We start from the raw sequence: 22225 nt of genomic DNA, 5'->3' as shown, positions 1-22225 counted from the left end.
TGTCTTGGTTGTTGTGGTTGAGTAGCGACAGGTTCTACTGTTTCTACTGGTTCAACAATGACTTCAGTGGTAGCACTTGATGATGTTGCTGCTTCTGTAACTACTGGTGTGGTAGGCTCCACAGTTGTTGTTGGAGTAGTAGTTACTGGAGTTGCTACTGTTTCAGTGGAAGCAGATGCTTGAGGTTCAGAAGGAACTGCATCACTAGAAGGTGAGCTTGATGCCACATTTGATGATTCTACTATTGGTGGAATAGGTGTTAATTGAATTGGTGTTGTTGGTGTTAATAATTCAGTTTGAGCTTCAACAGAAGTAGTGTTGTTGGTTTGAACAGGTGTAGTCACATCTCCTGAAGTATCCATTTGTGAGTTGTTGTTGTTGGTAGGATTAGAAAGAGAAGAACCTCCACGAATTGGAGTAACTCCAAGACCTGATAAATTACCAAACAATGAATTTCCGAAAATATTATCAAAAGGTCTAGTTGATCCTCTGCTTGGAGTTGGAGTGGTTCTTGATGGTGTTCTTGATGTATCGGAATCAGCCAACAATTCAAGCAACATTTGTTCCAATTCCTGTGGTACTACATCTCTACCTTCACCTCTAATAGCTCCAGTCAAGGCTCCACCAAGTCTTGGATACAAATCTTCACGATTAGGAGTAGAAAATGCAAAGTACTCTCCTGGTGAAAGGTTGAGGAGGCTTCTTCTTGGTTGTGCAGATTGTTGAAGTGGCAAATATGAGTGAGTAATTGGATCTCTTCTTAAAGCACCAACTAAACTTATCATTGATGATCTCAAGTTTTCTTCATTCAAATCTTCTTCATAATCATCATCCAAATCCACTTGATCTTCAAAAACTTCTACCATGTCTCCCATAGCAACTGCTTGACCCACATTTAAAAAGACGTTTTCTATATAATAACAATATTAATTACTATTTGCTATTAATATAATACATACGTTGTTCTTCTCCATCATCGTCATCAGTTTGATCATCATAAATTTCTTCGGATTGATCTTCTTCAGCTTCACCTCCTTCACCTTCTCCATCATCGTCATCGTCTTCTTCTAGTTGAGGTTCATCATCATCTTCATCATCTCCGAGACCCAAACGGCCAGCATTTAATTCTGGTAGGATTGGCATCACTTGTTCTTCATCTACCATTTCTTCATCGTCAGAGTTTTCTTCATCAATAAATGGCTCCATTTTTTTAATTCTATTTATTCTTGGATCTTTTCCGTTTGAGTAAAGCTGTAAGCTTGGTGATATGGCAAGATTATTTGAAGCAAGAAAATTAGTTGCCTCAAAGAATTCTCAAATTCTGCTTTAGATATCATTTATCAATGAGTTGAAATCTAAAAATTTTACTCATTGCGTTTCATTGCAGGTGATATTCAAGGAGGTATTCCAGAAAAGTTCCCAATACGAACGAATAGAAGCTACTACAAAAATACAAAAAAAAGCGGCAAAAATGAAACACAAAGAAGAGAGTCCTTCATCACCAGCACTTTCTGATGATTCCTATGAAATACAAGTGAGAAGAATAGAGGAGCCAGAAGCAACATTGGAAGAGGAAAATATTGCCATACTAAAGGACATCAAGTCTCCAATTAAGGCCGTTTTGTTTGGTATTGATGGAATGATTAGAAATATTAATGAACTCAATTATAAAGTATGGAGTGAAATTTTGATGGAATATGGCTATGAGCTATCTTATCAGGACTATTTGCAATGGTTCTTGTTTGAACATGAAGCTAATGTGTTATTCTTCCTATTGCCATACTCCACCATTGATGATCACATTGAAATATCAAAGAAAAAACAAATGGCATTCATCAACCATATTAACCATTCGGACTTTGTACTATCTCTTGGAGCATTGAGAGGTATTGAAAAATTCCTTGAAACAATCAAGAAGAAAAACGAACATAAGGGAGAAGAGGATCATGAAATTATGTTGGGAGTTGTTTCAGATCTTTCAAACAAGGAGACAAAGAGTTTACTGACAAAACTAAAGTTGATGGACTATTTCGATGTAATTCTCTCAAGTTATGGATTGAAAAAACCAAAACCAGATCCATCAATATACCAAGTTGCTTTAGAACAATTGAAAATTGAACCAAATGAAGTTGTTGTATTTGAAGGAACTACTCAAGGTTGTCTTTCAGCAGTCAGAGCTCTCAAAAATGGAAATATTATTGGCGTAAAAAGTTCAGACCTTAGTGAAGAGATTGATCTAAAAGAAATGAATGATAATGGGGTTCAAACTATTATTGAAAATTTTGAAGGTTTAGAATTTTCTCATGTTGAAATGATGTTAAATTAATGTATAATATTGTGATTGTAAATAAAATATTCTAATTCTAGGAATTGATCAAGATTGAAATTTTATTGAGTGATCACAAAGAATTAACTTGTGAAAATCTCAAATATTTACATTGTAATCTCCTAGTAAGTTTAAAGGGTGAATCCCATTTCTTCTCTGTATTCTTCTTCCTCTTCAAGAGTAAAGTGATCAGCAGTCCAATTTGAGGATGAGGTACGTTGTCTAAATCTATTAATCATAACTTGGTTAGTAGTTCCCTTGAAAATATCTTCAAGATTACAGGTTCTAACAGATCCAAATATTCTGTCTGGGTCAATCTTAGTTGTACGAATGATATTCTTCTTGAGGGTTTCACCTTGAGCCCAAGATGGAATCTTCTTATGTTGTCTTCTTCTCTTAGCAACTTCATCGTCCTCTGAGCTGTCATATTCATCACTCAAATCGTATGAGGAAACTCTAGGTTCAGGAACAGCAGTAAGTGGCTTTGTTGTGAGGGTTGTTTGTTTCTTAGGTGGTTGTGGTTTGTTCATTGGACCTATTTGTGGACCTATTATCTTCTTATTGGTTTGAGAATTGGTACTATTGGAACAAGTTGAAATATTACTGGAACGTGAACCAGATGCTAGAGCCAATCCTTCTACGATGGACTTTTGGGAAGTATTATTGGAACTATTTGTCTTTACAAGTTTAGTTTGTTTCTTGGCATCTTCCTTTAATTTATCTTCTTGTTCTTTCTTTTTCTTTTGTAAAGCTAATTGCTTTTCCAACTTTTCCTTCTTGGCATTCTTCTTATCTTCTTCCTTCTTTTTGGCAGCTTCTGCAAGTTTCAAACTGCTGATTGCCTTCTTTGAGGCACCAACACTGCTCTTATTCTTGTTTTGTGCAACTTTGAAAACAAATGACTTGACACCAGTAAAGATGTTAGACACAACATTGCCTACTCCTGGATTGCTTAACTCTCCAATACTGGCATTACTGTGGAATGAGGAAATTGAGGAACAGGAAGACACTGAAGAAATTGAAATACGGTTCGTTTCGCTGAGTTTCAGTCTCTTTTGATCATTACTCTCTGTTGAAACCTTATTGGTGAACTTTCTCTTGTGTTCATTCTCATCAACATCAATGATATCGATAGAGTCTCTCCTCAAAGTAGCAAATGGATCTTCGTATGGAATTTCAGAAGAAGCAGTAGGATTAGGTCTTGGTTCCATAAATTTAGGAGTAAATGGTTTGTACTTGCCATGTTGCGATATTGTTGGTGGCTCTTTGACATTAGAGGTTGTTGGAGGTGTACTCAATTGCATATCATTCTTTGGTGTGAGGGCATTGTTATCATCTTGGGATTGCACTTGCCTTGGTGTGGCAACCTCAGATTTAATGTGTTGAAGTGAAGAATACTTTGGTGAGGAGAAATCTGGAATAGAGTCGAAAGGTGGAGGAGAAAGTTGAACCTCTGGTGGTGAGAACATTACTTCAATCTTATTGTGAATCGACAATTGTCCAAGTTTCTCAATGGCTCCTGAGATGGAAGGAGTTCTAGTTGGAGTGCATGGCGGTTCAGAAAGTTCAAGAGATGGTCTATCTGCATCTGCCTTTTGCATCATTGAGTGAATGGAAGGAATGCATGGCTCTGATTTTAAGGATTTAATCTTCTCTTGAAGGGATGTGACCTTAACTGCCTCTGCACTATTGGTCTTTTTCAAGTTACTGAACGGATTTGGAATTTGGACTGATTGTTGTCTTTCGAAAATATTAACAACTGGAGGAGGGGCAAAATTGATTTTGACACAAACATCGTTCTCATGTTCTTCCTTGTCATCTTCAAAAAGATCATCATCTGATGCACTAAAGCACAAGATACTATCATCACTTTCATCATGTGCGTCTTGGAATAATTTAGTTTTGGAGAGGAATGAGAATTCAGTTTGCTTTCTATCTTCTTCGATTGGTTGAATCATAGAAATATTCATTTCATCCAAACAAGTTCTATTGAAGGTCTTATTGACCACTTCAGGTGAATCAACAATTTCTTGTTTTACAATGAATGAATGAACAGGAACAATATTTGATTGTTCAAGAGCTTGTTCATTCTTTTCATTTTCTTTCAATGCTTCAGAAATCAAAAGACAAGATAACTGTTCTGTCACATCAGATTTAGCATCATCAATAACAATGACTTCAGGTTCCTTTGGTGGTTCTTGAGCAACTGTTGAAACACTGACATTAGCATTAGTAGTGTTATTGTTTGGTTGTTGCACTGCAATAAGTTTAGGTTTTCTTTTAGGTTGTCTATTCTTTTTCACAACAATTTCTTCTTCATCACTTATTGGTTCTTCTTTGACCTTTGGAAGTTGGAATATTGTTGATGGTGGAATGACAACTGGTTGAAGTGGTCTCTCGTATGATAATTGTTGTGGTTCTTGGAATTGTTGGAGGAGTGTAATTGTTTGTGGAGGTGGTGGCGATGAAATCATTTCTTGCTTGCTTTCTGGTTGAGGTAAGGCAGTAACAACACCAAGTTCCATATCTACACTCATCACTGAATTCTTCTTACTCATCAAGACTGGCTCTATTGGCTTAATTGAATCAGTGTCCATTTCATCATCTTTATCAATACCCAAATCCTTATCAAATTCAAGAGGAGGTATTGGTGCATATAATTCAATTTCCTTTGGCAATTCAACATTTGAATCGATCATTGGTGGTGGCGATAACATATTTCTCTTGGATACGGAAGAAGACTTTCGTTTCTTCTTATTTCCACCAGAGGTCATTGCTATTGGTGATTTAAATTTGAAGAGAGGTGATTGTGATATTGTTACATTGTGTGGTTGAATATTAAGTTCCTGATCAAAATTCCTTGTACCAAGAGGTGTTTGTTTTCTAAATGAATGAGGTGATCCGATTGGAGTTTTATGAAGATGTGGAGGACTCTTGAGTGGTGTCTTCTTTGCACTGCCAGAATTGAAGGAGAACGGGAATGGTTTCTTGTTACTATTTAATTGTCCTTTCACTCCCACTTTAAATGATGGAGTAGCATAAAAGTATGATGATGTATTTGTTATTTGTTCCTTATAATTTTGTGCTCTCATGGTAAGATCATTCATTTGAGACTCGAACAGCGAATGTAAACCATCCATCGATGACTTTCCAATGCCATCAATTTCTCCTAATAATTGTTTTAACATTTTGCTGTTGTTGATGATGTTCTTCTTGTTGGTCGGGGTACTATCAAGTCTTTGATATTTTTACAGCAGGAGAGCAACAACCTTGTGTTTCGTGTGGTGCTATTTTTTTATTTAGATGAATTTTAAAATGTGTAACTGAAAGTTTTGGCGCTCTATTTGTTTAACTTTAAAAACCGTTATGTGCAATTTTGCTTCCAATAAATTGCCAAGATGACAAGAATTTATGTTTTTCAGTAAAGAGATGTTTTATTCACCAACATTGGGCGTGCTGGGAGAGTTTGGAGAGGATGAAGACCCTGAAGAAGGTGGAGAGCCAGTAGTATACTCAGCACATGTAAAGTGATCCAAATGACTGTATCCAATAAAGTTCTTTCCTAAACAAATTTCAGTACTCAACATTTTCATCCACTCGTTATATTCAAGATTTGGGTGTTGGAGCTTACTCTTCCATGTTGCATTATTCAATTTGGTGGTGTATGGTGTTATGAATTCGAATTGAGAGAACATTGGTCCAAAGAACTTTTTATCCTTTAGAGACATTTCAAATAGATGAATGGGACCAACTGCCTCCCACAAGATTACACCATTATCAACATCTGGATATCTGTGAATGTCAATCACTATTGGTTTGAATCTTCCTGCATCATCTCTTTTGAAAAACAAGTTAGGATACCAGCCACTGACAGAATAGTTTTGAGAGGTAGTACCCAACACTTGTTTGAATGTTTGTGTTTTGAATTGTTTTGGATCCTTCTTTGCAAATATCATGTTGGATAAAAACGACGTTTCTTGTTCAGTCAACTTTTCTCCAGTCTCAGTTTGTTTCCTATTAATTTCAGCTAGCACTGACAGGGTTGAGATGAAATTGTTATAGAATTTCACAGATTCTGAGCTGATGGGCATTGAGCTAAATTGAACATCATTTTGAAGTAAATCTCTGACAAAAGTTACTAATGCAACAAATTTTGTGAAGAAAGTGGTGCTTCCCTCAACAAGAAATCCAATATCCACATATTCTGATGCTTCGGTATCAATATCAAATACTTCCTTATTTACCATAAGCTCAATATCTGTTTCAATGTGCTGCTTTGCAAATAGTGAAGAGTCATATTTGAGATGAGAAAAGCTTGAAAATTGGGTTATTAACACTTTGGCGGTATACTTTTCCACCTTTTGGAACAATGGTGAAATAGTCGATAACCCTTTCAAAGTATCAAGCCATATATTATGAATGCTTGGATGGGAATTGTACTCATTAATACTGGTTTTGAGTTCATTCAACTTGTCAAGCACAATGTCATGATATGGATCAGTGTTCTTTAAAATTTCCTCAGCAACAGGAGAATCTAAAAATGTGTATCCAACATCTAAAATTGTTGGAATAACTCTAGGAAGATATCTCATATTTTCTTCATCTTTAAGTCTGTCAAATGTAACATTATGGAATATGAATGAATCCAAAGTGAACTTTCTTCCAAAAAAGCAAAATGTAAATTCATCCTTGTGACCAACTCCTTCTTTTGGTGATTTTAAATTGGCATTAGAAATTTGATTCAGCCCAATATTCTTCTTAATTACAAATTGCTGAATTTCTCTTATGGCCTTTTCATTTTCAGGAAGAGTAAGAGTGTAGTAAAGCTTTTCTGCAATCTTTTCCGTACCAGATTCAGTCATATTGAAATATTCTCTCAAAGTAGTAGTGATATCATCACAATTGGCAGAATCTGAGATTCCAATCATATTCTTGTAGCAATGTTCAATTTGAGAATATTCACAACCAAGAGTTTTAGATTCTTCAACTAAAAGCCACACCAACAAAATGAGTGTAAATTGTTGAATGTTTGTAATGTCCATAAATGTATTATTACACCAACTCAATAATTTAAAGTAATTATTCATGTAATCCCTAATGTAAAACCAATTTGGTTGATAGAGTCTAAATTCCAAAAACCTCTTCTCTCCGAAAATTGTAAATAAACAGCATGATGAACTGAAATCATTTCCAAGTTCGCATCTTCTATGAATTAATTCAAATAAATAATGTACATTATGTCTATTCTGCATAAAATATGAATCCTCAACCTTTCCATGAATGAGAGATGTGGAAAGTGTTATGAAAAAATCCAAATCATATAATCCTTGCTCTATAAGACCAATAGGTCTTGGTTCCAACTCAAATCCATTCAACAGGGAGTGAGGAGAAGGATTAGCAAAGTCCGAAAATTTATGTTTAATCAAAGTTTCCTTCATACTTTTAAATAACTTGGTAAATAAATGTTTACATTTTGGAAATAATATTTGCACTTCAATAGACTCCAATATCGATTTGTAACTATAATGAAAAGCATGCAATAAAGAATCAGCTGTAATCAAAATGTTATGATCCTTTTCATATTTGCCATCCATTTCTTCATCCCGAAACCTTTTTAACAATCGGTAATACATTTCTCCAAATGATCCAACATTATTTGAATAATAACAACAATCACCATCACTACTCACACCATTTTGCGCAGTAGTAGCTGTTGATGTGTTACTATCTGATGATGGCAACATTTTTTCCTTTTTGAAAAATTAAAGCTTGAGTCTGTTTTTGGGCCTTCTTGAAAAACAATAAAAAAGAACCTCAAAAACTTGTGTGAAATAGCATGTATTGATATTGTTCCTCTTGATGAACTTTTAGTTTCTGAGTTGAAAAGATTGTAAGGTAATTCGAAATGCATTCATGAATAGGATCATGAATTTTTTTTGTAATCTTCTATACCTAAGGTCTGAATGTTAACTACAGTTTCCCCATAGCATCGTTTGTACTTATTTCAAAGAGTTTATTCAAAAATCTTAATTGATATTGACTGGACACTCAATTTCAATCAGCAAAGATGTAAATGGTTATTCGTCAAGTTTAGAAAAGTGGATTTTCAAAACTGTTGAATTTCCTAAAATAAAAACTTTCCAAATCCAACTCAAAATATGGTATGCAATATGGAAATTCATTTAAATACCCAACAATTATCTGAGACTTTATCAACAAATCAAAACAAAAACATCTAAAAATGATTAAAACATTGTGCAGCTGTCTCATTGCCCTCGTATTGTGTCTTGCATTTGCCAACTGTCAATACAGCAATAATTATGGAAACAATTATGGTTCTTATGGTGGTGCTGGTCAAAACTATGGAGTAACAGGTGGTAGTTACAATCAATATGCTCAAAATACTCAAGCTTATTCCAATCAAATCAGTGCAGTCAACTATTCACCATATTCAAGTTATGGATCTTATTACACTGGTCCATCTAGTTATGGCACCAATTACGGAAGTGCTTATTCAGCTCCATATTATGGTGGTTATGGCTATGGTGTTCCATATTATGGAGGATATGGTTATGGTGTTCCATACTATGGTGGATATGGCGGTTATAGATATTGTTAAATAGCCATTCTCGATTGAGTGATAACAATGTGATAAATAAAGTGAGATTATTTTCGTTTCAAAAAAGTGATAGATTGCCTGCTCTCAGTGTATCTAAAACCGAGTAAGGATAGCAGTATAATCAAAAATATGTGATCCTTAATTTTGTTTACATCCTCTCCAAATATTCTTCTTTTTAAAGCGTCAACCTTTTCAATTTCGATTTGGATATCTCCCAACTCTTCTGAATCAAGTAATAAGTCTGAATTGTTGTATAATCGCCAACTTCCTCCTTCTGATAAAAATTTAAGAAATATGCTAAATTGAAACTTACTTTCCTCATTTTCCTGTGATTTAAATGAAAAATTATCCGATTCAATGTTAAATTTTCCCTTATGAATGACAAAGCTTGGATAGGTATCATACACCTTCCTAAAGGTCCAAGAAGTATATTCAACCTTTTGAAAAACACAGTTAACAATAATTTTACAATTCTCCTCTCCACATTCAAAATAAAAATAGTCTTTCAGTAGACGAGTCCAATATTTCTTGATATCTTGAGTTTCAATAATTGCATCAATTTTCTTTGTAAATATTTTAGAGACATTCATATTATTCTGAGTTTGAGTAATTAGTAATTTCTCAAACTCATACCCTGGAAATGCTGTATTAGATTCTCGTTTACGGTAATCTATTAATGAGAAGGCCTTTTTAATTTGGACGAGTGGTTCTCTATCCTCTTCCTTGTTATAGCGAGTTATATATTGATTTTCCTTATCTTGTGTAATATATTCATCAAATTTTCTCTTTTTAGTTTCCTTCTCCTCTTGTTTAATCTCATATTCTTTGCTTGCTTGATTCTTCTTCTTTTCTATTGCTTTCAATCTTTTCAAATTCATATTCCCCACCTTTCTAATATCGGAAGAAATTTTCAATGAAATTACCAATACATTTGATTCAAGTAATTCCTCTCTGATAGACTTTCTGCATGATGAAAAATTAATTACATCACTATTGGAATCAGCCAGAAAATTAACAATTTCATCCATAACCTCTACAGGCAATTGATCAAGTCTTGACATTTTTTTTGTAAAGTCATCTTTATAAACTAACTCATCAATGTAACATGGCCAATAGTTCTCAAAACAGCACAAGGATTAATAATAAGAGTTTGCTTTTCAAAGTTAGATGATGAAAATTATCTTTTATAAAATTATAATTAAAAAAAATGGATCCTTTCAATCTTCAGCGTTTTAATCCTATTGTACCATCACATCAACCACAACCAACTATTCAACCTCTTCAACAACCACCTTCTTCCTCATCACCGTCATCTATTCAACCTTCGGGTGAATCAGTAGAGATCAATGTTGGTGGAAGAAAATTTGTAACCACCATCAAGACTTTAAAATCCATCCCAATATTTAAAGAATTGAATAATATTCCAACGTTAAAGAGTAGAAAACCAAATACAACAACACAATCAAACCCATTCCAAACAATTCAATCTATCAATCAATCTAATGATAAAAGTTTTCCATTTGGTGATTATTTCGGATATGATGAAACAGGAAATTTATTTGTTGATTTGAATGGTGAATTATTTGAAGCAATTTTGGATTGGGTTAGATATAGTAAGGTTCCTGAACTTAGTATTAATAATTTGACTGTAAAACAATTACTCAGATTAAAATCCGAGGCTCGTTTTTATAGATTGGATGATTTGATTACTGCTTGTCATCTTCGATTGGAAGAATTAGGATCTGCTATTGAAAAACAAAAACAACCAATTATTCCAATTGTTAAAGAACAACAATCACCAGTAATTAATCCAATTATTCCTTCTCTTCAACAACCAACAATTACTCCTTCATCTACTAGTAATATTAATGGAATTCAATTACTTGCTCTCCATGTGAAGAATACCAATCAACCACTTTTTACTGCAAATCCAGGAATTGAAGAAATGCAAGTTATTCCATCATCAATTGTTGAAATTGATGTACCAAGAGAAGGAAATTTATTAATTGAATATTATATTGCAGACTCTTGTGGTGATTATGTAATTGTCTTGGATGGAGTCAACCAAAAACCACACCCAGCTCTTTCAGGTATTGAATTTGTAGAAATGTCAGAAGTCAAAATTTCAAGATTGGAGTTTGCCTTCACACAACCAATTTCTTACGTTACTGCCAAGCTCCCTCAAGGTAAACATTCTGTTGGTCTTCGTTGGCGTCCTTACAAAAAGATTGCCTACACAATCCAAGGTCCCCTCATTTGTAAAGTTTTCCTTGTTGATTCCAATCTCGTAAGAATGAATTAAATTTTTAACATTACACATTTATTAACAGAACATTCCTATATTGTATCGAATAACTGATTCGAATCCATGGCACTCTTAATGACCCTAAAAAGTTATCGAATACCCCATTTACTTCAATGCACACCATCTGAGGTACTTGTCAACCAATCAAACTTATCTTCAAAATAAAAAAAATAAAAAAACAAACCTTCACCTGCCAACCCTCTTCACTAGCTCTCTCCATAACAGCCTAGTACACTACTTAAAAATGGTTGGCATCAAGTCACTATTCAAAAAGAAGGAAGTCACCAATGAAAAAGACAGAAGAAAATCTGTTGCTTTCATAGCTTCACCACGTTCCAATACAACAACCACAACCTCTCCAGTCATTCACAATTCCTCCTCTGAAATATCATCCTCCGAAATACCAAGCAGCAGTAAAACGCCAAGAAGTAATACAATTGCTGGTTCTCACAGTCAACAACATCATGTTGCTGTTTCAACAGCAAATTCCTCATCATTGAATCACTCACAGGGAGATGTTTCGAATAATACTTCAGCAGCAACATCATCATCCAATAATTCCTCACCAAGTAGAAATACCAATAGAAGAAGACATCAGAAACGTAGAAAGAGTATCTTTGACTTTTTCAAGAGAAAGGACTCACAGATGGATGAAGATTCTGATTCGGATGATGGTGATATTAATTCATCATTTGAAACAGCAACACATCAACAGGGTTCTAAATCACATGCAATTTTGATGGGTGGAAATTCGTTGGGAAAATTGGATTTGTCTGAAGTGAGTAAATCACAACCAGGCAGTGTTGGTGTTGGTGGAGAATCAACTGCTGCCGAAGCACATCATGAGAGAGGTATAAGTGAGGAAAGAGTTGCTCTCAGAAGAAGAAGTGGAAGAAAATCCTATACCTTGGCAATGGATGTTCAAAATATGGCCCTGAATGGTGATGAAGATGCTAAATTATTGTTAAAATTCTATAAGGGTATGTTGTTTCGAATAATGTAAATTTCTAATAATTCGTAATTAGATGCCTACACAAGAGAAACACAAATTCAGAAAAACAAAGATTTTGGTAAATTTGTGGCAGATTTGAAAAATCTTGAAAGAAAGAGAGGAAATAGTTTATTCTCTGGAGCACCAGAAGATCCACAACTCCTTTCAAAAATTGTTAATGATAACAGTCCAACCCCAACAGCCAATAATATTTCAACAACACACGAAGAGGAAACTACTCATAACAGTCATACTGCAACAGATGAATCAACACACGAGGATACTGATTCAATGACATCTGAATCTACAAATAATGCTTCAACAGTTCATCATCATACTCATTCGACAGATAGTGCATCTGTGACAGATAGTACTCACTCCCCAGTGCCTGGTTTAAACGTTCCAGGATTTTCCGATTCACAAATGTCCCTCTACCAAAAATTGAAAGCTAAATCTGAACAAGAAGATAAGGAACGTGAAGAGGAACATCAAAGAGAAATTGAGGAAAGATTGAGAAAGAAGAAGGAATTGGAAGAAAAGATGAAAATGCTCATGGATGAATCTGATTCTGATTTGGATTCCACACGTTCTAAAAAATCTGCCAGAGATCAATCCTCTCAGCAATCTGACTCGTCACTAATGTTACAACAACGTAAATTGGAACAAGAAGCTGCATTGAAGAGAGAACAAGAACAAGCTGAATTGGAAAAGGCAGAAGAATTAAGAAAACAAAAAGAATTGGAAAGAATTGAAGAAGAAAATAGATTGGAAAGGGAAAGAATCGAAGAAGCCAAAAAGAAGGAAGTTGAAGAAAGGATTCGTCTCCAACGTTTACAAGAAGAAGAAGAAGATAGAAGAGCAAAACAGGAGCTCGATGATGAAAAGGAAAGACTATCCCAACAATTTGCCAATCTCATGTCCGAAATGAATGAATCTGGAAAATTAGGAGAGTGGATCAAATCTGTAGAATCTAAAATGTCACTTGTTTCCATGCTCAAGACTGAATTGAAGCAAGCTAAAGATTTGAATCATAATCAATCCTCAAAGAGAACAGAATTCAACTCGAGCCTGAACTTTCTCATTGAAAAACAAAAAGATCCAGAGAAATTCTTACAACCTTACGAAATTGAACTCATGAAGGAACGTATAAAGAATATTTATCCAATCTACCTGCCAAAGTCAGAGGTAGAGAAGATGGATGAACAAATCAAACAAATTGAAGTCACAGAAAAGAAGAAACGTGAAGAGGCTCAATTACGTTTAGAACAAGAAGCAGCTGAAAAGCTCAGAAAGGAAAAGGAAAGACAACAAATGATCATTCTTCAAAGACTGATTAAGGATGGTAATGTTAGAGTTATTTGTGAGGAATTGAAAAAGAATAACCCAATGCTCAAATCTGTAAATTTACAAAACAAGAATATTTCAAACGATGATGTTGAAGAGTTATCGAATGCAATTCTCGAAAATACTTGCCTTCAAGAGTTAGATTTGAGTTTTAATGCACGTATTGACGACGAATCTGTGGACTCTATTGTAAAGATTGTAAAACAAAATCACACACTAAGAAAATTATATTTGGAAGATACATTCATTCAAACCAACCAGCCAATCATAGATGCTGTAGCTGGAAATTTCAAAATGGTAGATATGGTTCTGTCAGAATTTGCTACTGATGATCAATTAGATCAGCTCGACATGTATCTCGATAGAAATGAAGGATTGTAAATTTAAACAATAAATTAAATTTTGAAGTAAAATCATTTATAATTTCACTATCTTCCTCAAAATATTTGATGAATTTCAGTATTAGAAGTTTGTCCCAAGCTATTTTCATTAGTTTAACTTCTGCTTTTTTGTTAGAACTCTGTTTTTGGATCGGCTCTTTGTTTTAATATCATTGAATAAAACGGTTGTGATTGCAAAGTACTTGGTAGCTACCTGTCACATACAACAACTTAAAGAATGAATGATGGATCAGTGTGAAGTGGGATATCGGTCTTTTCTAAACTAAAGGCTCTTATTGCTTCCACAACTTCTTCAGCATCATATTGTAAATATTTTGATAATTGAGCATAAAGCAATGAAACAACCTTATCAGTTGGATGCTTACTTGAATAGGCTTCAAACACTCCACATATTTCTTTCAACAAGGTCATGTTAACATCTCCTCTCAATAATTCAAATGCTTGATCGAATTCCTTATACAAGTTATTTTGTTCTTGTTGTTGAATTTCGTAAAACCATTCATCATCCAAAATCTTTCTCTCGCCCAACAATTGAAAAATTGTTTGCTTATTCACATCATCATCATCGAGGCACAATTTTTCATCAAGGATTGATTTCTTGTGCATAAAGTGGACAGCACGTGTAATGAAACCAATGTTAAGAGCAAGCGTTAGCGACTCATCGGTAAGAATTGAAGTACCAAAGTATGCACACAGAGCAGCTAATCGCAATGCATTGCTTGAACAAGCTCCAATCAATGCAGAATATCTCACAGCAGCCGTACCAATATTACCCACCAAACATTCAGACCTCGAAACACCAATTCCAAATTCTACTGGGGGAAGATTTACCTGTTCTGTGAGCTGTGTATTGACTGATTGCATTTGTTTTTCTAATTGAAGAGCACATAGTAAGGCATTTCTTTCCGCGTTTTTACCAACTTCAAAACTGATCATGAGAACCTTTGGAGTGATGATAGCCGTTCTTCCTCTGAATTGCCTGCTAACGCTTTGGACTTTTTGGAAAAGCAATGTAAATACTGACAATAAATCTGCAGTATTTGGATAACTCTTTCCGTCAAAGTTTCTAAATTGAATAATAATTATTGTTGTAATGTGTGAAGTCAACCCTAACCCAAAATTTTTTTTAAATTCAGGTGAAAATCCACTTCCCAAGTTGGAGCCAAACTCTCTTGAAGAATTAAAGACACTACTAACTTCAGACATATTATCATGAAGGTTGACATTGATTTGCAAAGAGAGAGAACCTTCGATTCTTGGTTTTGTTGCTTTGGCAACTGCCTTGGAAACTGCGTTCCTTAATTTGTCCACTGCAGAGTTTGGCCTCTCCTCCAAGTTTGGATCCAATAATGAACTTGCCATTGGCGTTTGTTGTTGTGGTTTTTGTTGTGGAGTTATTGATTCAACTGGTTTTTGTTCGTTTGTCTTTTGCTCATTAATGTTTGGTTTGAGAGTGTTCAAATCAACTCTCGATTTTGATTTCTGTACCGTTATTACCTTTGTAATTGGTTTCTGTTGAGCTGCAATTTTCTTAGCAATTGGCATTAATTTCTTTCTCATTTCGATCATTTGCTTGTTTCTCCGTTCTTCTTCATCCAAGTCCAGTACTTCTTCATCAGATTGTCTTGTAATGGATTCTGGAATGAAGGGCCTTATATCCTTCATTAAATTATTCAATTCATTAAAGGCCACATAGAGTGGTATGAATTCATAGAGAATTGAGGAAAGTTTTTGGATTGCATCAAATCGGAGTGATTTCATGGTACCAAGTTGTCTTGTTAGTACAAATAGTGGCTTTTTTATCAAAAAGTGTACCCCCACTGCTAATAGTATAGAGAAGATTGTGATCGATACAACAAATGTACACCACACAATTATTGAGGCGATTGCCATTGTTATTTCCACCTGTGATGATATTAAAACCATGATAATAATCCAAATCACAACGCAAGTGATGAATATTGTCAAAACTAAAAACATAATAACAAAAGCCTTGATGGAACATATTGAATCGATGCAATATCCTCTTCCTGTGTTGAACAGCCCTCCTGCTGTTTGGTTTGGAATTGCTTCCTCAAAGGCTCTCATATAAGAGAGTCGACTGAGAAAGGATGATGATGATTGAGTGTTATTATTAAAATGATTACTTCCTGCGGGCGTTACCTTCATCTTCGTTTGTTTAAAAACTTTTCCGTAATCATTGAACACAAATACTCTGCGAGTGGTGGTTGAATTTATAGATCTAATTTATTTGAGAGGGTTATTAAATAATGGTGCTTGTTGCGCAAAGTGAAGATAGAAATTAACTGAAAAAACGTCCTTAATAGGAGATTTTATAATTTTTAGGATGTATAATTAATCAAACCACTCCACTAAGAGTATTTATTGCCCTATATGGAAACAAGACAAATTTTGAGATTAATTATATGATGATAATATTATCAAAATAGTATTCAAGAAAAACAATATCCTACTAGTGATTTGTCTTACACTTAGTTGAGGTATTATACATGAATAAATAGCTTGGCACTCCTTAATGAAAATTACATTGAACAAGTTCAAATGGAGATTTAAAAGTTCATCAAAAAAATATTGGAGCGGCTTGAAGCAATCATCATATTTGGTGCATTGTATCACTAGTAATCAACAGACAGGTGAAACCTTTCTTTATTTCTATGTTTGAATCAAAGCTGATTTTATTGCAGTACATAAATTGGTTCAAATTGACATATGTATTCGATAGAAATGAAAGGAATTGGTAAATAAAGTACAATAAATTAAATTTTGTATTGAGGGATGGTTGGATTTTCAGGTTGTTGAGGATTACGTGGGACTTGTTGAGGATAGCCTTGTTGTGGAGGGACTTGACTGTATTGTTGAGGAGGGATTTGGCCATATTGTTGTGGAGGGACTTGTTGACCAAATTGTTGAGGTTGACCAGTTGGTTGTTGAGGATAACCCTGTTGTGGATATCCACCTTGTTGTGGGTAACCTTGTTGTGGAGGGACTTGACTGTATTGTTGAGGAGGGATTTGGCCATATTGTTGAGGTGGAACTTGTTGACCAAATTGTTGAGGTTGTCCACCAACAGGCTGTTGAGGATATCCACCAAATTGTTGAGGTTGCATTGGATAACCACCTTGTTGTTGAGGATATTGTTGAGGTTGACCAGTTGGTTGTTGAGGATAACCCTGTTGTGGATAACCACCTTGTTGAGGAGGAACTCCATAAGTTGGTGGAACTTGTTGTTGTGGAATACCTTGTTGTGGAACTTGGTTTGGAATGGAATTAAGATTGGAATTGGAAGTATTTGGATTGAAACTTTCTGACATACTTCTTTCTCTTGGTGGATCATTGCTTGGATACATTTGAGTAGTTGTGGTGGATGGAGTGCTTGGTTCAGGTGGAACATATTCCTGAATAACTACTCTTTGGTTTGGCATTAAATTTTTCATTTTCATGAATTGAGTTACTTGGGTTGGAATTTCAGCAAGAACTTCCTTACTGAGAGCAGTAAATGGCATTGATGCAAATTTGTTAAATGGTACAAATTGGACAATATCACGAAGAGCTGTTCTTCCAGTACGGCCAGATCTGAGGGCAGCATTATCGCCATCCAGTGTTTCCATAGAGCTGAAATCAGCTGCACCAACACCAACAATAATAATTGAAAGTGGGAGTCCTGATCCTTCAATTATTTGATCAATAGTTTCCTGCATATCATTAATCATACCATCAGTACAAATGAGCAAGACAAAATATTCTTGGTTTGATTGACTTATTGGAACAGAAGCATATTGACAGGCTGTTTTGATAATTTGAGCAAAATGAGTTGGTCCTGAAAGTTTTACGGTATACAGTGCTTGTCTATAACTTTGAAGAATTCCGTCAACTTGAAAACATTCTGGTTTTTGTGGATTACCATTCAAAGCAAAGCAGTGTGATGTAATACCATTTGGTAAATATCCTCCATAACCAAAAGATGGGAACAATTTGTCGCTATCATAGTCAGAAATAATTTGTCCAACAGATCTAATAGCTTGTTCGTATTGGTTCATTTGTCCTTGTCTATTGTAGTGCAAAGATTGAGGTAATTCTGGTTGACCATTTGAAGCAGTAAAGTCAACTGCAACCAACATGTTCATTTTCATTCCACCTGCCAAAAATTCCAAGAAGGTTGGATTTTTAGTAATCTTGGAGGACTTGACAATAAGATCGCCATGATTTCCCTTTTTCTTTGCTGGATTTTGTAGTTTAAGAGAAACACTAGCCTTAAGAAGAGCATCCAAATTAGTTTCAACCTCTCCGATAAAATCTGGAGCAGAGTGCTTATTCCAATCGTATACAGAAATTTTCAAACTTCTATGATAATCTCCATTACACAATTTGGCACAAGAAATTCGCATTGGCTTCCAAATTGGATTTAAATTATTCATGATGGTTTCAGATTGATAAACTGAAAGGAATTGACCACTTTCAGATGCTTTTTGTACAACATAAAACTTGACAAATGTTAGATAAATCTGCTAATAACTAATTACGTACTGGATCTGCCTTTCCAAAAAAATCCATCTATTGTAAGATTAAATAATAAATTGTAGAATAAGTTTCTGTGAAATTATTTAACACATACCTTTGGAAGTGTAACACCTGCCAAGGCAATTTCCACATCATCAGTGGCATTTGAATTAACTTCCTCGGCAGTTACAATGATGGTACCTCTTGAAACCTTTGAACCCTTGGCATAGAGATGTTTAATTAATTTTTGTCCTTTAGCTCCACAAATTTCACCTGTATTTTAATTCAATAAATTGGTATCTAAACTCTTAAGATTTCAATACTCACCTAGTGTTGTAGTTGTCTCTCCAATAAAATCATCATCCGATAATGTGGCAGTATTATTATCAATATCATAGACACAGAATTTCAAGTGTTGAAGTTCTTCAAAACAATATTCAACTGTAAAAGTAGTTGAAAAGTTTGGATTTAAATTATCCTTGATGCATTCAGTTTCGCCCAATAATTTCCAAGCCTTTCCAATAATATTTCTAGAAATTTCTAATTATTTACTTACGTATTGTGGATTATTCGGAGGAAATCCTGCATAAACTAAAACCTTTGGATCTGACTTTGAAAGTAAATCCATCTTATTTAATAAAATCATCATTAGATGATCATTTAATAAAATCAACAAAATCATCACAAATTAACGAATAATTATTAAATTGCAAATCTTCACATAAACAACTCACATTCTTCAATCCTCTGCATGAAATGTGCAATTCAACCTTTGATGAAAGTCTTGGTTGTTGCGGGGAAGATTGTTGTTGGGTATTGTACATTTTTTAATGTGAATTTTGTGAGGATTCTGCTAATGGAGGCTTTTTCTTTTAATGACTTACCAATAGAAGATAAATGGAAGGAGCATCACTCTTCTAAATTTAAGTTCAAAATGATGATTCTTCTTGTAAGGTTTTCTTTTCTTCAATTAAATATTAACAATATTATTTAATATATTGTTTCAAGGTAAGAATTTCAAGGTATTGGAGGAAACGAAAAAAATCGTAACACTACAAAAAATTAATATCAAAAAATGTAGTCATCATTACCTTGTTGCTGATTATTCACTTTGAAAAAAATGGCAAGAACAAGACAGACAGCTAGAAAGTCAACAGGAGGACCAGGCACACCAAGGCATAATTTGCTAGGTATTCAGGAGAATAGAGAATTGATGGAAAAGCTCATCCAAAGAAATTGCATGGCCACCATGAAGAATTCCTTGCAAAATGTTGTTCAGGAGGATAAGCTTGATATTCAAACTAAATTCTCTCCGTACAGAGATTGTTTGAAGGTAGCAAGATTGTGGATATTGAAGGATCTTTTACAAAATCATTCTTCTGTCAATAATAATGCTGATGATCAAAATATTACGGCATCAACATTGACAGTTTTGCCACTGGATGTGAAGATTGAAATTATTTCCTTCATTCCAACCTACTCTAATGTTTATGGTGGAGCTACATATTATGATAAGAGAGGTGCTATTAGAAAAACCATCTCCGTAAGGGATCCATGGTTTTTCACATACATCAAACATCGATTGGTTTCACAATCGGTAAGAAATCATTTAGAACAATCAATGTTTAAAAGAATGAAGGATGAAACTCTTGATCTTACAGTTTTCCTCAACTCTATTTCTCCTATATTATATTCGTATAGAGTGAAGGTCATTAAATATTTATTAGAAATGCAGAATAAGTATTTGGATGAAAAGAGTACTGATTATAAATTCTTCAACCTTCCAACACCAGACACACAGAAACCACTTAAGGATCCAATCTATCCTGAATTTAGAGAAATGCAAGATGATTCAGATACTCAAAATGATACAACATCTGTTGATGATAAAATTGATTTAAATTCAATGAATTTAGATGAACTAGAGGCCATTGAGAAGAATCTTGTTGAAGAGTTGTATACAACAGTAGGGAATTTCAAACCTAAATTCAAAAAGGAATCTTCACCAGTAAGTACATGGAAAACATTGGAAGGAACCCAAAGCACTACAAGAAGAGAGATACACTCGGCACTATCCTACTATGAAGTGTGCCAAACTTTTCAGAATATGGACGAGGATACAGATGAAGAACTTGAAATGGCTGAAATGACAAATGATAATATGAATGATTATGTAAAAGCCCTCAAAATTTGCGTTTCAGATATGAGTAGCCCACTCCTCTTAGCTGAAATTGTTTCCAAATTGAACAAGATTGAAAGATTAGAAATGGAATGTTATGATATGTATGAGGGAGGCAGAAATATGATGTTCTTTATTAATTATGTTCACGAAGAAACTCTGGAAAGTTTGGAGAGTGTTACAGTTACCTATTTCGAAAGACTTTCAGTGATTGGTAATACTTTTGCAATGTTGGCAAAGCTTTCAAGTGTGAAAACCATATTCCTTAAGGTGATTGTGGACACAACAGAGATTGCCTATATTGTTTGCAACCTTTCCAAATCATAATATCTATGTAAATTCAGAAAAAGTGCAAGATATCCCAACATCAGAGCGTAGCATTTATATTTCTTCAATCAACATGTCAGATATCCAAAAGTCTAACAATCCATGGTATTCAACAAAAGGATTATTCAGTATTGTTTCCAATGAAGGCCAATGCTCTATTGAAACTATGAAAGATATTGCCACTTTTGTCCTCACCAGATATCCTCCAGCCAGTAAGTATTTATTCTTAGCGATATCTTATTTCATGTAGTTTTAAATATCGATGACCAATTGGCCAATTTTGTTTCTACTCCTAGAAAGTTTGCTATATTACAATATTTTATCTATCTCTGTAATACTTATCATAATGGTGAGCTTTTCTTGAGTAGTACCCAAAATTTATCAGAGAAAAATGTAGCTCTATTAATTCATAGTGGGTGGGATATCTCAAACCAAGTAGTACAAATTTTCTCATGTTTGGGACCTGATTTTGGACAAGTATTGTTGGATCACTGGTCACGTTTATTAAAACAAAATCTGTGTAAATTAGATATTCCAAAATTGAAAACAAACCTGGCCACCATTATTAATACCAATAAGAATTGTAGATTAATGGCCTTCCTTTGCGAACACTGCTCTCCTGAGGAGAAGGTTGAATTATTCAAACCTTTCCAATACGGTTTCTATGCTGATCAACATTTCCAAACAAACTTGGTAAATATCATGTGTGATGGTATGGATGGTGTTGCATTCTCATACATTCTGAATTATTTACCTCCTGAGAGCTTGTTGGAAAAATCGCTAAAAGTCAAATCAACAAAGATTCTATCAGCCACTGCACTCCATTTTGCAATTGAAAATCAAAGAATTACCAGTGATTCAATTGTTACCATTATTGAAAAACAGCCTCTCTTGATTCATATTGCTGACAATGAAGGAATCACTCCTCTCCATCAAATCTGCATGATAGCCACAAGATGGTGTCTCATTCCTCTCCTCCTCAAATACAATGTCGACGTTCAAGCAAAAGATATCAATGGAGAAACTCCATTAGATTACCTCAAAAGACATCAGCCATTCCACAAGTATGTCTTTCCCTACCTTAATGAACTTTCACAATAAATTCATTGTTCTCAAGACACAGAATTTTTGCAACAGTGATAACTAATGATGTTCTCTCTTCTCACATTTCAAATGCAATGAAACTCTACAATCGACAGTGAATGATGCCTGGGT

General features: G+C 34.5%; 9 protein-coding genes across 9 annotated transcripts in view; 5 read left to right on the top strand and 4 right to left on the bottom strand.

The window, feature by feature from the left end:
• Window positions 1-1471: 1471 nt before the first annotated feature.
• On the top strand, window positions 1472-2326 carry NAEGRDRAFT_48496 (uncharacterized protein; the record flags this gene model as incomplete). The annotated part of the gene is made up of 1 exon (XM_002678165.1): window positions 1472-2326. The coding sequence occupies one exon, from the start codon at window positions 1472-1474 to the stop codon at window positions 2324-2326; it is 855 nt and encodes a 284-aa protein (XP_002678211.1).
• Window positions 2327-2372: 46 nt separating this feature from the next.
• On the bottom strand, window positions 2373-5514 carry NAEGRDRAFT_79461 (INCENP protein; the record flags this gene model as incomplete). Its single annotated transcript, XM_002678055.1, has 1 exon — window positions 2373-5514. The coding sequence occupies one exon, from the start codon at window positions 5512-5514 to the stop codon at window positions 2458-2460; it is 3057 nt and encodes a 1018-aa protein (XP_002678101.1). The 3' UTR covers window positions 2373-2457.
• Window positions 5515-5760: 246 nt separating this feature from the next.
• Window positions 5761-8070, bottom strand: NAEGRDRAFT_66670 (uncharacterized protein; the record flags this gene model as incomplete). The annotated part of the gene is made up of 1 exon (XM_002678054.1): window positions 5761-8070. The coding sequence occupies one exon, from the start codon at window positions 8068-8070 to the stop codon at window positions 5761-5763; it is 2310 nt and encodes a 769-aa protein (XP_002678100.1).
• A 497-nt stretch (window positions 8071-8567) lies between these two features.
• Window positions 8568-8945, top strand: NAEGRDRAFT_66669 (uncharacterized protein; the record flags this gene model as incomplete). The annotated part of the gene is made up of 1 exon (XM_002678164.1): window positions 8568-8945. The coding sequence occupies one exon, from the start codon at window positions 8568-8570 to the stop codon at window positions 8943-8945; it is 378 nt and encodes a 125-aa protein (XP_002678210.1).
• A 1207-nt stretch (window positions 8946-10152) lies between these two features.
• On the top strand, window positions 10153-11247 carry NAEGRDRAFT_48493 (uncharacterized protein; the record flags this gene model as incomplete). Its single annotated transcript, XM_002678163.1, has 1 exon — window positions 10153-11247. The coding sequence occupies one exon, from the start codon at window positions 10153-10155 to the stop codon at window positions 11245-11247; it is 1095 nt and encodes a 364-aa protein (XP_002678209.1).
• Window positions 11248-11494: 247 nt separating this feature from the next.
• On the top strand, window positions 11495-13966 carry NAEGRDRAFT_79460 (uncharacterized protein; the record flags this gene model as incomplete). Its single annotated transcript, XM_002678162.1, has 2 exons — window positions 11495-12230; window positions 12276-13966. The coding sequence occupies 2 exons, from the start codon at window positions 11495-11497 to the stop codon at window positions 13964-13966; spliced, it is 2427 nt and encodes an 808-aa protein (XP_002678208.1).
• A 230-nt stretch (window positions 13967-14196) lies between these two features.
• Window positions 14197-15747, bottom strand: NAEGRDRAFT_66666 (uncharacterized protein; the record flags this gene model as incomplete). The annotated part of the gene is made up of 1 exon (XM_002678053.1): window positions 14197-15747. The coding sequence occupies one exon, from the start codon at window positions 15745-15747 to the stop codon at window positions 14197-14199; it is 1551 nt and encodes a 516-aa protein (XP_002678099.1).
• A 1008-nt stretch (window positions 15748-16755) lies between these two features.
• Window positions 16756-19328, bottom strand: NAEGRDRAFT_79459 (uncharacterized protein; the record flags this gene model as incomplete). The annotated part of the gene is made up of 6 exons (XM_002678052.1): window positions 16756-18488; window positions 18532-18558; window positions 18620-18777; window positions 18832-19018; window positions 19061-19132; window positions 19239-19328. 6 exons carry the CDS (start codon window positions 19326-19328, stop codon window positions 16764-16766), a joined length of 2259 nt encoding a protein of 752 aa, XP_002678098.1. The 3' UTR covers window positions 16756-16763.
• Window positions 19329-19624: 296 nt separating this feature from the next.
• Window positions 19625-22225, top strand: part of NAEGRDRAFT_79458 (ANK domain-containing protein) — a gene marked incomplete at its 5' end in the record, with an annotated part of 3564 nt that continues 963 nt past the window's right edge. Inside the window, 3 exons of the mRNA XM_002678161.1 lie at window positions 19625-20897; window positions 21028-21222; window positions 21261-22074. Coding sequence (XP_002678207.1) covers window positions 19625-20897; window positions 21028-21222; window positions 21261-22074 — 2282 coding nt within the window. The remainder of the gene's footprint in view (window positions 20898-21027; window positions 21223-21260; window positions 22075-22225) is intronic.

This window comes from Naegleria gruberi (genome assembly GCF_000004985.1).
Source record: "Naegleria gruberi genomic scaffold NAEGRscaffold_19, whole genome shotgun sequence".
NCBI classification, from domain to species: Eukaryota; Heterolobosea; class Eutetramitea; order Acrasida; family Naegleriidae; genus Naegleria; species Naegleria gruberi.
This window is presented reverse-complemented; position numbering and strand designations above follow the sequence as displayed.